This window comes from Oncorhynchus gorbuscha, linkage group LG12, assembly GCF_021184085.1.
Source record: "Oncorhynchus gorbuscha isolate QuinsamMale2020 ecotype Even-year linkage group LG12, OgorEven_v1.0, whole genome shotgun sequence".
NCBI lineage: Eukaryota > Metazoa > Chordata > Actinopteri > Salmoniformes > Salmonidae > Oncorhynchus > Oncorhynchus gorbuscha.
This window is the reverse complement of record NC_060184.1, coordinates 50,553,931-50,567,865: the sequence shown is the minus strand read 5'-3', so window position 1 is coordinate 50,567,865 and position 13,935 is coordinate 50,553,931. Positions and strand designations below refer to the sequence as shown.

Genomic DNA, 13,935 nt, shown 5'->3' with positions numbered 1-13,935 from the left:
GAATTTGTTCTTAACAGCCTAGTTAAATAAAATATTTTAAATGACTTATTTGCAAGTATTTTTAATGTAATTTAATTTTATTGAAATGGTGATAGCCCTAGGTTTGAATGAGGAGGAAACGTGTCACTTTCATATTCTGGATGAAACATGTGATGTGAAATCATCTACACAGAGATGAACAATATAGGCATTTTAATGAAATGCGTGATTTGCCTATCGAGATGCTGTTGATGTTGACAGATATTACCACTTACTTGGCCAAATATGGTGAACAATCCAACAAAGTGAACCAAATGTCATGGCATGATGTCTGTGCAGAGGACCTATATGGATTTTGTGGCAGGTTTTATCTACTGTGATGCAACTGGAAACACAGAAGGCTATCACTTATCAATGCAATGTTGTTTTTGTGGCTGAAATCACAGTAATGATCATTCTTGAGCAACAAACAAGTATAGGCCTATTCTATCTAGGTTACTAGGTTATTTTCATATCAAGGGTTTGAAAGGGTCTCGAATGTGGGTCTATTTATTTTCTGATGCAAAATAGCCTACAGTATTATATTGTCACCAAAACTACATGTAGATGTTGGCATTAAAACATGAATTTGTTAATATTGAATGACAATTTTGATAATGAATAATTTGATGACTTTATAGCCCAATTCCCTAATGCCTCTTTAGCACACGCTCCAGCGTGCCTTGCAGGTGAGCTGTTTGTAAGCTTAGGAGATCTTATACGTTTTGTTCTATGATATATCAGTCTGTTGACATGACCTTTATGAATTATGAAGCATTTATGCGCATGTTTTGATTGGATAAGTGCTTAAAATTCACAAAATGTCTGCAGGTGAGCTGTTCGTAAGCTTGAATAGAGCTCGCCAGCTTATAGTCCTAAACAACAGAAATGAGTTACCTCTGGTTCGTTCATCCATTCCTGTGGGGGAAATGAATGGGGTTCTGGGAAATGCTGAAAATAAAGTCTGAGGTTAACACAGACTTAGGAGATCTTATATGTTTTGTTCAATTAGATAACATCAGTCAGTTAAGATAACCTTGAGGAATTGTGTTCTTGTTTTGAATGGATAAATGCTTAAAAATGTACCAAAGTTACATTAGGTTTTGTTCTATGAGATAATCTTCGTCACCTAAAGTAACTTAATATGAATTTTAAAGCACTTATCCAATCAAAACATGCACATAAATAGAACAAAATGTGTAAGATCTCCTAAACCTGTGTTGCCACAAACTTATTTCTTGGTGTTTATACAAAATATAAAAAAAAACAGACAAAAACACCATTATTTTCCCTATAGGCTTTGGTCAAGTCATTGCAGAGTTACTGCCTACAACAAACAATGGAATTGCCATGGAAATATGTGGGGGAAAGGGCCATGGGGGGGAAATCCTGAATCTCCTCATTACCCCCAGAAAAAGTAACCTACATTTAGGCTATTGTTTATGTGTATTTCACACTATGTTGAGGTACAAAACGGAGCATAATGCTTGTATGGATGTCAACCCCAAAGCATGTTTATGTCATCGTTACCAATCAACTGCATTACAAAACGACTTTGACTACTACCATCAAAGATGCATGTTAGCTTATACGAACTGCAGTCACTTCTTCTAAACCTGAAAAGTGACAACTTCTACATGTTATGCAGCGAAAACAGCCAACTATATCCAAATCGGACTTAGGTAAGCACATTGTGGGCCTGTTACAATACATAAATCATGACGGATTTTGACGAATATCCCCTTTGTTAGATCAGATTAGTTAAATGCAAGCCAAGTTGGTAAATGGAACGTCATCATTCCATTGCCTCCTTATTTTACCCCATCGAATAGTGCTCTCTATTACGTTGCAATGACGTGAACTGAAATTGCATTAATTTTCCAAAGACTGATGCTGAACACAGAAACAGGCAGAATTGAATGATGAGCTTTTAAATGGGCGTATCACACTAACTGAGAAGTTCCACGGGAATGTAAAACTTCATCATTGGAACTGTTCCGGTGTTTATTCATAACGCACGCATTACCAATATGTCTGATTCAGGCCTCCTGTCTGATTCCAAACAGTGTTCTCCGATGTCAGGTAAAACCATGCTATCGGGAATTGACGAGGAGCCAACGGAGAATGGTCATGATGAGGAGTTGGAAGATGGCTTATTGGAACCGCCAGAAATGTATATGAAAGACAGGCGAAGAGCGAAATCCCTGCCCGCGTACCCAAAGCAGGCTACGCTTTTTGAAGAAGTAGCCAATAACGGCCGAAAACGGGTGAAGTTCGCAGACTCCATGGGGCTTGATTTGGCAAGTGTGAAGCACTTCAGCACAACAGAAGAACCGCAAATCCCTTCCAAGGTATTTTTAAGACTGCAGAGCTTTCCCCCTCAACAACAGGACCGAGAGTATCCAATTGGGGACCTGTGCATAAACTTTCAATCCACCTTGACCATGGACCGTCTCGTCCCAACTTTCAAGATGCCAGTTGAGTCTGAACATTTTGAGACCACGGTATTGCAGCGCCACGTCAACCTGGAGAAGGTGACCATCACCCGGTTTGACGTCCGTGGGCAGATTCGGACAAATATTCAAAGTTGTTGCACGAGGGAAGTTGGTGTGAGGTACACGTTCAACGAGTGGCTGTCTTCCGTGGACGCGCAGGCGATACCCATGCCTGTGGATGACAATATTGTCGGTGAGCGTTATACCTTTACCTTGTACACACCTCCGTTCCTAGACCCAACTTCCTCGGTGCACTTCGCCGTGTACATCAGGAATGACCAGGGCGAGTTTTGGGATAACAACAATGGACAGAACTATACCTTGAAGTATCACTGTACAGGCATGGTGACCTACGAGAGCGCGGCATTTCACGCCACTTAAAACGCGCTCTTATGCACGTTCGTAAAGTTGGTGTCGTTCAACAAGTGTTCTTAGGAAGTTGTTCTCTATCACGTGGATTGATATATACTTTTCAATAAAGTTAGTATTTTTCCCTTTACATGTAGCCCCACCGTGTTATTATCAAGGTGGATATGCGGTCATAATGATTATGACTTAAGGCCTACTGAAGATTGATGTGCTGACTTTGAACCAAAAAAGGGAACCACTCTGATCCATCCTTTTTAAAAAGTAAAACATGGAGTTGTCAAGTTTACATCTGTCCAGTTGAGCATTCTGACCTCTTCTGGAACAGCATTTAATCACACAATAATTGCCATTCGGATCTGTGAATGACTGATGAACATTTATCAGCTCCACTGCCAGTGGGGACTGCACAGACCCACGACCATACTAAAAGACTGCCAATTGAGCATTTTAAGAGACATTACAGTACAAATACCCATAATCAAAGGGGATGTCACCTGTTCTACATAATATTTGCATATCACGTCATCTGATCAGGAGCACTATCCTACTTGTTGTGAATTGTAATGACTTATGAATTCAGATATTTTTTTTTAATGAATTGTGTTAATCAGTTTCATCATTGTGAATGTTCTCGGCCATATTAACAATTGCAGTACAGTGCACTCCGCTAATGACCGAATCAAATAATCAATTTAGTGCTAAAAGAAAAGGATAGAAAACATGATGTAAACATCCTTAAATGTACAATGTCCTTGGCACTGTACACATTGTCATACTTATAAGCGCCGGGCACTGTACTTCATATAGTCAACTGATACAGTGTGGCAGCCTATTTCTTAAAAAGAGTGCACTACTTTTGACCTATAGTGCAATGTTTTCAATCTCTGGTCAAAAGCATTGCACTAAAGGGAATGGCTGATCTTAAGTAGTGGTACCATTTCAGTCATAGCCTTTGATTCAGGGCCCAGGATATTGCAGTTTGAAAATGTGGGACTTATCCTAGTTATAAAATCATGTGAGAAGCTAAATCTGACAGAGTTCTCTGCCACAAACCATATTCATTATTGTTTGTACTCCCATGGACACCAAGGAAAGATTTAATGAGCAATCTGTTATATTGGTGTGGATGGCTACACAGTGAAAGGCTTGTAAGATCTTGAACAGTGAATATCTACACTGGACTGTTAATTGGACTCGTCAATTCTTGATTCTATATTTTTTGATGATTTGTGTATTTGAATTGTATTTGCGAGACATTCTGCTGCACTGTTGGAGCTAGTTTATATTTAATTCGCCATCAGTCAGCATCTCCACACAAAATAGTTTTTCTGGGTGTGTGCCAGCTCATGTTTTTATTCTACTGTTGGAGCTAGTAACAATCATTTTGCTGCACCTGGTATAACATCTGCAGATCTGTATACACAACCAATACACTTTGATTTCAATAAAATGGTCTAAGAGGCAGCAGGTTCGTGTCACATATTAGAGTATTTACTGTTCTCTGGAGAGCACTGGTTTCCTTCAATTAATGAGAAGAACAGAGCTCTATGTGTTAGCATGACCCAGTGCCTGTTGGCATTACAGCTATGACTGAATTGTATATATTCTACATGTTTGGGGGTGGAACTTGGTCATGCTTTACGTCAACTGCATATCATATTATAAAGCATATATTACACATCTACTTAGCTATTAAGTCATACATAGGCCAATTACATTATTCTGTATTACATTTAATGGAAAACTTATTTGACATCCATATAATTACATAGAATCTCTTTGATGACATCACCTTATCAAAACTCCACTACTTTCTCTAGTCAGAACTTTCCCAGTGTGTTTGGAATACCGGGGGTGGGTATGTGAGCAGCACACTACTCTTGCCAGTGATGTCACTTCCCTTGTTTGGCCTGTCATGTACCCTTTAGTGCAGTAGTACTTGGTGGTTGTCCCATACCGTACCTGTCCCCTGACCAAAGTTCAAGAGGCAAATCAGCAAATCATGTGGAGTTTACTCTGTCAACAGAGAATGGCTGGTTTCCAGGCTGAAGCTCTGCAGTGATAAGAATCTCTCTGGACAACAACCACATAGACCAGTGTTCAAATATGAAATGAAAACATTTCAAATAGTATTTGAACTCAGGTCTGAAGTCCGCACAGCATGTTCATGTAACTGTCCAGTCTTAGACCATGGCCTACTGAACTGAATGTACAGACTAGACAATGTGAATTTGCAAAGTTTGTCTCATTCGTAAATGGTACATGTACTGTATGTTGATGTAACAGTGCAACACGCTATGTTGTTTTAATCCTGCGATTCATGCACTATGACATCAATTGGGCTATTGAATACAGTTGAAGTCGGACATTTACATACACTTGTTGGAGTCATTAAAACTCATTTTTCAACCACTCCACACATTTCTTGTAAACAAACTATAGTTTTGTGAAGTCGTTTAGGACATCTACTTTGTGCATGGCATAAGTAATTTTTCCAACAATTGTCTACAGATTATTTCACTTATAATTCACTGTATCACAATTCCAGTGTGTCAGAAGTTTACATACACTAAGTTGACTGTGCCTTTAAACAGCTTGGAAAATTCCAGAAAATGTCATGGTTTTAGAAGCTTCTGATAGGCTAATTGACATAATGAGTCAATTGGAGGTGAACCTGTGGATGTATTTCAAGGCCTACCTTCAAACGCAGTGCCTCTTTGCTTGACATCATGGGAAAATCAAAAGAAATCAGCCAAGACCTTAGAAAAAAAATGTAGACCACAAGTCTGGTTCATCCTTGGGACCAATTTTCAAAACGCCTGAAGGAACCACAGTCATCTGTACAAACAATAGTAAGCACGTATAAACACCATGGGACCACGCAGCCATCATACCGCTCAGGAAGGAGACGCATTCTGTCTCCTAGAGATGAACGTATTTTGGTGTGAAAAGTGCAAATCAATCCCAGGACAGCAGCAAAGGCCCTTGTGAAGATGCTGGAGGAAACAGGTACAAAAGTATCTTTATCCACAGCAAAACAAGTCCTATATCGACATAACCTGAAAGACCGCTCAGCAAGGAAGAAGCCACTGCTCCAAAACAGCCATAAAAAAAGACTACGGTTTGCAACTGCACATGGGGACAAAGATTGTACTTTTTGGAGAAATGTCCTCTGGTCTGATGAAACAAAAATATAATTGTTTGGCCATAATGACCATCGTTATGTTTGGAGGAAAACGGGGGAAGCTTGCAAGCCGAAGAACACCATCCCAACCGTGAAGCACAGGGGTGGCAGCATCATGTTGTGGGGGTGCTTTGCTGCAGGAGGGACCGGTGCACTTCACAAAATAGATGGCATCGTGAGGATGGAAAATTATGTGGATATATTGAAGCAACATCTCAAGACATCAGTCAGGAAGTTAAAGCTTGGTTGCAAATGGGTCTTCCAAATTAACAATGACCCCAAGAATACTTCCAAAGTTGTTGCAAAATGGCTTAAGGCCAACCAAGTCGAGGTATTGGAGTGGCCATCACAAAGCCCTGAATCCCATAGACAATTTGTGGGTAGAACTGAAAAAGCGTGTGCGAGCAAGGAGGCCTACAAACCTGACTCAGTTATACCAGCTCTGTCAAGAGGAATGGGCCAAAATTCACCAAGCCTATTGTGGGAAGCTTGTGGAAGGCTAGCCGAAACATTTGACCCAAGTTAAACAATTTATAGGCAATGCTACCAAATACTAATTGAGTGTATTTAAACTTCTGACCCACTGGGAATGTGATGAAAGAAATAAAAGCTTAAATAAATAGTTCTCTCTACTATTATTCTGACATTTCACATTCTTGAAAGTGGTGATCTAACTAGCCTAAGACAGGGAATTTTTACATGGATTAATGTCAGGAATTGTGAAAAACTGAGTTTAAATGTATTTGGCTAAGGTGTATGTTAAACCTCCGCCTTTAACTGTATATGAACCAATGAAATGGACAAAATGTTTTAAATGTGGAATGCTCCTAAAGAAACTTAGTCATGCATGCATACATTTGATGTATGGGGGGCATCAGCAGGAATCTAACCCATGACCCCTGGCATTGCAAGTGCCATGCTCTACCAACCTGGTCATGACTAAAGAGTATGGAGACAATAATGCGATTCAGATCCGCATATCTTTAATCTGTTTATACACCATCTTACATGACGACAAATCATATATACAACACACATTAGAAAAATATAACAGGGAATCAAGACCGTGTGTACACCGTGGCACTGCTACAACTCTTACAGCTCACAAAAGAAGCTCATTATTTTAGTATGGTGAAGAGGGTACAGTATATAGGGACCAAGGACAATTGTTACGCCGTCAACGTTGCACAGTTGCCAAGTCGGAAATCAACCATCCCCTTGTCTCTTCCCACCATATATATATATATATGTAAAGGTGTGAGCAATATGGTAGAATCTCTATTGCCTACCAAAAGGCTAGGTGGCATTATTACAATTATTCTTAATGCCTATCTGATGCTTTCAGATCTACGACAGTCCATCACAAAATTTTTAGGGCAGTGTTTCCCAACCCTCTCGTGGGGAACGCTAGATAGTCCACATTTTTGTTTTAGGGCTGCACCGACACATTAACATCAGCAAGCCCCTGTCTAGTTGAATAATGTGTATCAGTGCAGGGCTGGAACAAAAATGTGGAGGGTTGTGAACACGGGTCTAGAGATAAAGAACAATTTGATGTCGGACAAAGGAGGCCCAACCCATAGGCTTTCCCCCTATCCATCCAATGAGGGCGTCGGAAAATAAAGCTTCTGTGTGAAAGGGAAAGTGAGGTTGAGGTTCAGTGCTCCGTCTCCCATGGTCTCTTGGGCATCGTTTCCTCTCGTTCTGAGACACTCCATCAATGCCCATTGGTGGTTTCTCTTCGAACCCTACCCCTCAACAATAGTCTTCTGGGTCGGGTACATCTTGCCTATGGCAACCTGTGGAGAAAGGAGAAAATAAATTACTTAAAAGGGAAGTTCACCGGAATTCCATTATTTGATATGTCGTCCATAAACATTGTTAGGTTAAGTTGTGTTGGCAATCACAACGAATGTGTTGCAAAACTGATTTGATTTTGTAAATAAACATCACTATATAGGGAGCATTTGTGTGAAAATAACACTTAGTTGTTGAGATTGTCAGACAACCTGGGCTTCATTTCCCTACACCATTTTAGTGGTTCAGATAAATACTGTAGGCAGATGTCTGTCAAATCCATACTGAACTGTGGGAGCAAAGCTCAGTTCATCGATACAGCAAGTTACAACATTGACCTACAGTATCAAAGTCTGGTGACCTATTCTGATAGTCCGCAGTGAAATTGGAATCGAGAGAGTCAGGACTTCTGATGAGTGAACAATCTGTTTAACAGTGGTACCAGTTCAACAGCTCAGATTAAAATGCATACTTTTCCCCTTGCTATGGGTATCTTTGTATATTTGCACATATTCTTGACAGTCACCTGCTACTTCAAAAATCAAGCGATGACTCACAATTCCCATGTCTCAAGTTATTCACAGCTTTTATCTTATCAGCACTCAATACACATACGGTATATACAAGCACAAACTCAGCTAAAAAAGAAACGTCCTCTCACGGTCAACTGCGTTTATTTTCAGAAAACTTAACATGTGTAAATATTTGTAGAAACATAAGATTCGACAACTGAGACATGAACTGAACAAGTTCCACAGACATGTGACTGACCGAAATGGAAGAATGTGTCCCTGAACAAAGGGCGGGGGGGTAAAAATCTAAAGTAACAGTCAGTATCTGGTGTGGCCACAAGCTGCATTAAGTATTGCAGTGCATCTCCTCCTCATGGGCTGCACAATATTTGCCAGTTCTTGCTCTTCCACCAAATCACCTGCAAGTTCCCGAACATTTCTGGGGGGAATGGCCCTAGCCCTCACCCTCCGATACAACAGGTCCCAGACGTGCACAATGGGATTGACATCCGGGCTCTTAGCTGGCCATGGCAGAACACATTCCTGTCTTGCAGGATCAGCTGTCTGTCCGGTCTCCCCGTCTTAGGCGTCTCACAGTACGGACATTGCAATTTATTGCCCTGGCCACATCTGCAGTCCTCATGCATCCTTGCAGCATGCCTAAGGCACGATCACAAAAGATGAGCAGGGACCCTGGGCATCTTTCTTTTGGTGTTTTTCAGAGTCAGTAGAAAGGCCTCTTTTATAGTGTCCTAAGTTTTAATAACTGTGACCTTAATCCCTTTACAATGAAGATCTGTGAAGTTATTTGGTTATTTACAAATGATCTTTGAAAGACAGGGTCCTGAAAAAGGTACGTCTCTTTTTTTGCTGAGTTCACATACATACACGCACACACAAACACACCCTAACCTGCTGTATCAACAGAACCAAAGCAGCTCATTCCTCCCTCTTCTCATGCAAGTAGCCTAGAGGTTAAGAGCGTTGGGCCAGTAACCCAAAGGTCGCTGGTTCAATTCCCCAAGCCTGCAGAGGAAAGATCTGCCTTTAAGCAAGGCGCCGATGACATGGACGTGATTAAATGCGTTAGAGACACATTTCGGTTGAACGCATTCAGTTGTGAAAATTACTAGGTATCCCCTTCCCCAAACACTGACTGACACTGGGGCTAAATCCAATATATGGTTTCGACATTAAAAGATGCCTCAAAGTGAGTCAAGGAAGCCATCTGTTAAAAGCCCGGCTGGTAAAGTGCGGGCAACTTGCTGCCTTCAAGGGAAAGGCAGTAGTGACAGAGAAATGAGCGAACATATGCAAGGTCGGCTAAGGCTGCGACTGTTCATTTCTCAAAGGGATGGCTCAGCAAAGAGGAGCATTAAGATCCATTTCGCAGAGCCCCCGCCCCTGTGTAAATATGCCTGTGTTCTGTTGACACAAGCCATCCTTCAGAACCCCCTACGGCTGCCACAGCCAGAACAGGGAGCACAGCCATCTACTGGACGTGGATATATAAACCAACAAGGCCTGTTAAAGGCCTGTGTTAACGTTTGCACCTGCTTATGGCTGGTTTAAAAGGTGCAGAGCTACATTACCGTAGCAGGTTTATAAACCTATCAGAGCGTCGCAACAGGCACCTGTTTTTTTTTTGCCATCTTCTTCGTTACTGTGTTACAGTTTGTACCAGTTAATATTGCTGGATTTTAAAAAGCACGGAATATTGCAGTGTACTCCTTTCCCTTTACCTGGCTTATAACAAATAAAGGTGATGCCAAAGGCCTTGGTGTTATTTTGGGGGGTCTTGCTTTCTGCCCGGACATTAAAGTATTGGGGAAAGACTTCCAACACTGTTGCCTGTCCAGCTGTACAAAGACCAAGCCTTTTCAACAGGATACTGGTTTGGATTGTATTCTGTGCGCCATTCTATAGGCTATTTTGTAGTAGGCTGTGTAGGGTTTTCACCACTTCTGAATGTGTCAGACGACATTCCGCCCCCATTCATTTTCAATGGGGGAACGTGGAGCAAAGCGCAGTGGATTGTGGGAAGGTGCGCGGCAAGAACCCTGCCAGCGGAGTGGTAGAACTTGATGGAAATTGCACGTGGCTTCCGCTGCCATTACCTAATTCGGTGAGGAGCAGATGTTTGCTTGAAAATCTTCCGTTCATGAAACATAGTTCCACCGGTCATTAGTTCCGGTCAAGCAAAACCAAAACATATGGAGGAAAGTCAATCATTGCTGGGTCTGGTTTTCCAACTCCATATGATGTCGCTTCGCGAGAATACGGAGACAAAAATCAGAAGGTGAATGGCATGGAGGAGGATTACAGAGATGGTTGATGTTGATGGTGGGTGAAGAAAGATATGCACAATGATGTTTGCTTGGGCTGCTTACTAGCTATAAAACTCAAATCAACCCAAACCTAAAAACTGATCACAGCCACAATTTGTGAATGTGTTGACTAAATTAAAATTGTGAAATCACCAGTAAACACATTACATTGTAAATGATAGATTAATCATTAATTTTCCATGTAATATGCTACCAATTGGATTCTGGTATAATAACATGATTATATTATAGCTTATGGCTCTTTCATTGTGCCCGTGTCATGACTTGGGCTGTTACTGTGACCGTATTAACACCACACCGGCGGTCAAGAGTCATTAGACAGTTAAATTCAGCGTGACCATTTAGTCACGCCCCCTCTCCCCTGATTGTTCAGTTTGGCCGGGCGGCCAGCTCCAGGAAGAGTCTTTGTGGGTCCAAACTTCTTCCATTTAAGAATGGAGGTCACTGTGTTCTTGTGGACCTTCAATGCTGCAGATATTTGTTGGTACCTTTCCCCTGAAAGGCTTGGTTTTAGCTCCGACATGGACTGTCAACTGTGGGACCTTATATAGACACGTTTCTGCCTCTCCAAATCATGTCCAATCAATTGAATTTACCACAAGTGGACTCCAAGTTGTAGAAACATCAAGGATGATCAAAGTAAACAGGATGCACCAGAGCTCAATTTCGAGTCTCATAGCAAAGAGTCAGATTACTTATGTAAATAAGGTATGTGTTCCATTTTTAATACATTTGGTTTTTGCTTTGTTATTATAGGGTATTGTGTGTAGATTGATATTTTTTAAAATATCCATTTTAGAATAAGGCTGTGATGTAACAAAATGTGGACCTGAATACGTTCCGAAGGCACTGTACATACGCAGTGTGTCAGTTTCAAGTTTGAGTAAGATAATTTTCACCATAAAAATGCACCTTTAGCATAATGCATAAATCGCATTTGTGGTCACTTTTGAGAATTGTGTTTTCCTGCTATTGGAACATTTGCGCTAATAGCCTACTGCCGTGTGCACATTGCCAAGCTTATATGTGAATGTGAAGAAATAGCCTAACAGTATAAACATTTTAAGTTCAAATGCTCTCATACGTTGCATCAGGCTCATTGCTTAAAACAGGTTTTTTGATGCTAGTGGTTGCAATAATCTATCGCATCCCACAACTGTCCCAGACTATTCTTGAAATATTGATTTTCACACAGCTCCCAGCTGTGGCCTGGACACCATATGTGAATGAATTGCCCCCCCCCCCCCCCCCCCCCCATTTGTCTTCAGAGTTTTTACTGGTTTGGTGACCTAAACTGGGATATGATTAACACCCCAGCCGTCTTACAATTTAAGATAGACACCCTCAATCTCACACAAATTATCAAGGAACCTACCAGGTTCAACCCTAAATCCGTAAACACGGGCACACTCATAGATATCATCCTGGACAACCTGCCCTCTAAATACACCATGCTGTTTTCAACCAGGATCTCTGTGATCACTGTCTCATTATCTGCATCCGTAATGGGTCCATGGTCAAACAACCACCTATCATCACTGTCAAACGCTCCCTAAAACACTTCAGCGAGCAGGCCTTTCTAATCAACCTGGCCCAGGTATCCTGGAAGGATATTGACCTCATTCCATCAGTAGAGGATGCCTGGTTATTCTTTAAAAGTGCTTTCCTCACCATCTTAAGCATGCCCCATTCAAAAAAATGAATTATGAACAGATATAGCCTTGGTACACTCAAGACTTGACTGCCCTTGACCAGCACAAAAACATCCTGTGGCGTACTGCACTAGCATCACATAGCCCCCGCGATATGCAACTTTTCAAAGAGGTTTAGGAACCAATATACACAGGCAATTAGGAACACAAAGGATAGCTTTTTCAAACAGAAATTTGCATCCTGTAGCACAAACTCAAAAAAGTTCTGGGACACTAAAGTCCATGGAGAATAAGAGCACCTCCTCCCAGCTGCCCACTGCACTGAGGCTAGGAAACACTGTCACCACATAAATCTACAATAATCACAAATTTCAACAAGCATTTTTCTACGGTAGATCACGTGATGGAGAGTCATGTGAGTGAGGTGCTTCAGCACGCAGCCAGGAGTGAATTATAATTATTATATTCAACCCAAGGGCACGATGGCCACTAGCCGCAAAAGGAATGGATTCTTTTAGGGTGCGTTATGGCCACACAAAGCGGATACAGTCAAGAAATTTGATGCATTATCAAGTTCTTGTAAAATTGAATGAGAGACTGATGAAGTGTATACAGCCTGCGCAAAAAAAAACAAAAGGTCATTCAACTTTTTTTCAAATCATCATTTGTCGCATCATTCAGCCTGCCAAAACATATAGCCCAACATTTGTAACTAACTTTACATAAATAACTCTAAATTAAACGTATAGGAGTACGTTTCTTTGTTAACCGCTCAACACAGAATAACTGCATGTCCGGACTCCCTCAAATCCCATGGAGAAAATATAATTTATATTTTATTCAGCTATGTTCAATTGTATTCTTCATACTATAAAATAATGCCACAGTATTCTAACCAAATCTTGGCTGCTAAATGAACAAGTGTAGCCCACAGCCATATGGCATAGTCAGACCAGGGCTTAACATAAGGACAACTGAGTATGCTATTCTGTTCTTCTGAAATAGAATACATTTTCTTCATACCATTTATTGTGATGGATTTAGACTTTTTTAAATGTAGATGTTCCAAAAGGTCTGCATCAGTGGCTTGTAGGCTATGCGTGGAAGCCAGGAGATGCTAAATGTGTTTATGTTAATTAACGGTCAGTTACCGTGATCACCGGCTGACAAAATGTCATGACCGCCCTAGTCATGACATTGATCATTATAGCGCAATCCCTGTAAAATACGTAGGCCTACATCAGTGGTGAAGTACTTAAGTAAAAATACTTACATGCCATACTATTTTGGTCCAGACAGCATCAGAAACAACGCATGGTCTACACATACTGAGACAGAGGTGTGCGGTTTCACTCGTTCGGATGCTTTAACTGAGATTGATTAGGCTTTTCCTGTTGGCGCGAGCCTTGGCCAAATGAATTATCAATGTATTTTAGTTGGACGGGCAAGGTACAGTATGGTGGTCCAGGCCCCCTAAGGCCCAACCATAACACCAGCCCTGCTCTATGCTCCTACCATTGCTCTGTGCCATCCATACAGTCTACCAACCCCATGCCCTCT

General features: G+C 41.2%; 2 protein-coding genes across 3 annotated transcripts in view; one reads left to right on the top strand and one right to left on the bottom strand.

Moving 5' to 3' along the window:
- Positions 1 to 1,531: 1,531 nt before the first annotated feature.
- Positions 1,532 to 4,472, top strand: LOC123990187 (protein phosphatase 1 regulatory subunit 3G-like). 2 transcript variants are annotated; one of them, XM_046290759.1, is made up of 2 exons: positions 1,532 to 1,700; positions 2,085 to 4,472. In XM_046290759.1, the coding sequence occupies exon 2, from the start codon at positions 2,094 to 2,096 to the stop codon at positions 2,892 to 2,894; it is 801 nt and encodes a 266-aa protein (XP_046146715.1). In that variant the 5' UTR covers positions 1,532 to 1,700; positions 2,085 to 2,093; the 3' UTR covers positions 2,895 to 4,472. The 2 variants fall into 2 exon arrangements, with proteins under 2 accessions (XP_046146715.1, XP_046146714.1); XM_046290758.1 differs by lacking the exon at positions 1,532 to 1,700 and having other exon boundaries at positions 1,907 to 4,472.
- Positions 4,473 to 7,027: 2,555 nt separating this feature from the next.
- Positions 7,028 to 13,935, bottom strand: part of LOC123991112 (LYR motif-containing protein 4B) — a 61,588-nt gene continuing 54,680 nt past the window's right edge. The window contains exon 3 of the mRNA XM_046292328.1: positions 7,028 to 7,865. Coding sequence (XP_046148284.1) covers positions 7,815 to 7,865 — 51 coding nt within the window. The 3' untranslated portion in view covers positions 7,028 to 7,814. The remainder of the gene's footprint in view (positions 7,866 to 13,935) is intronic.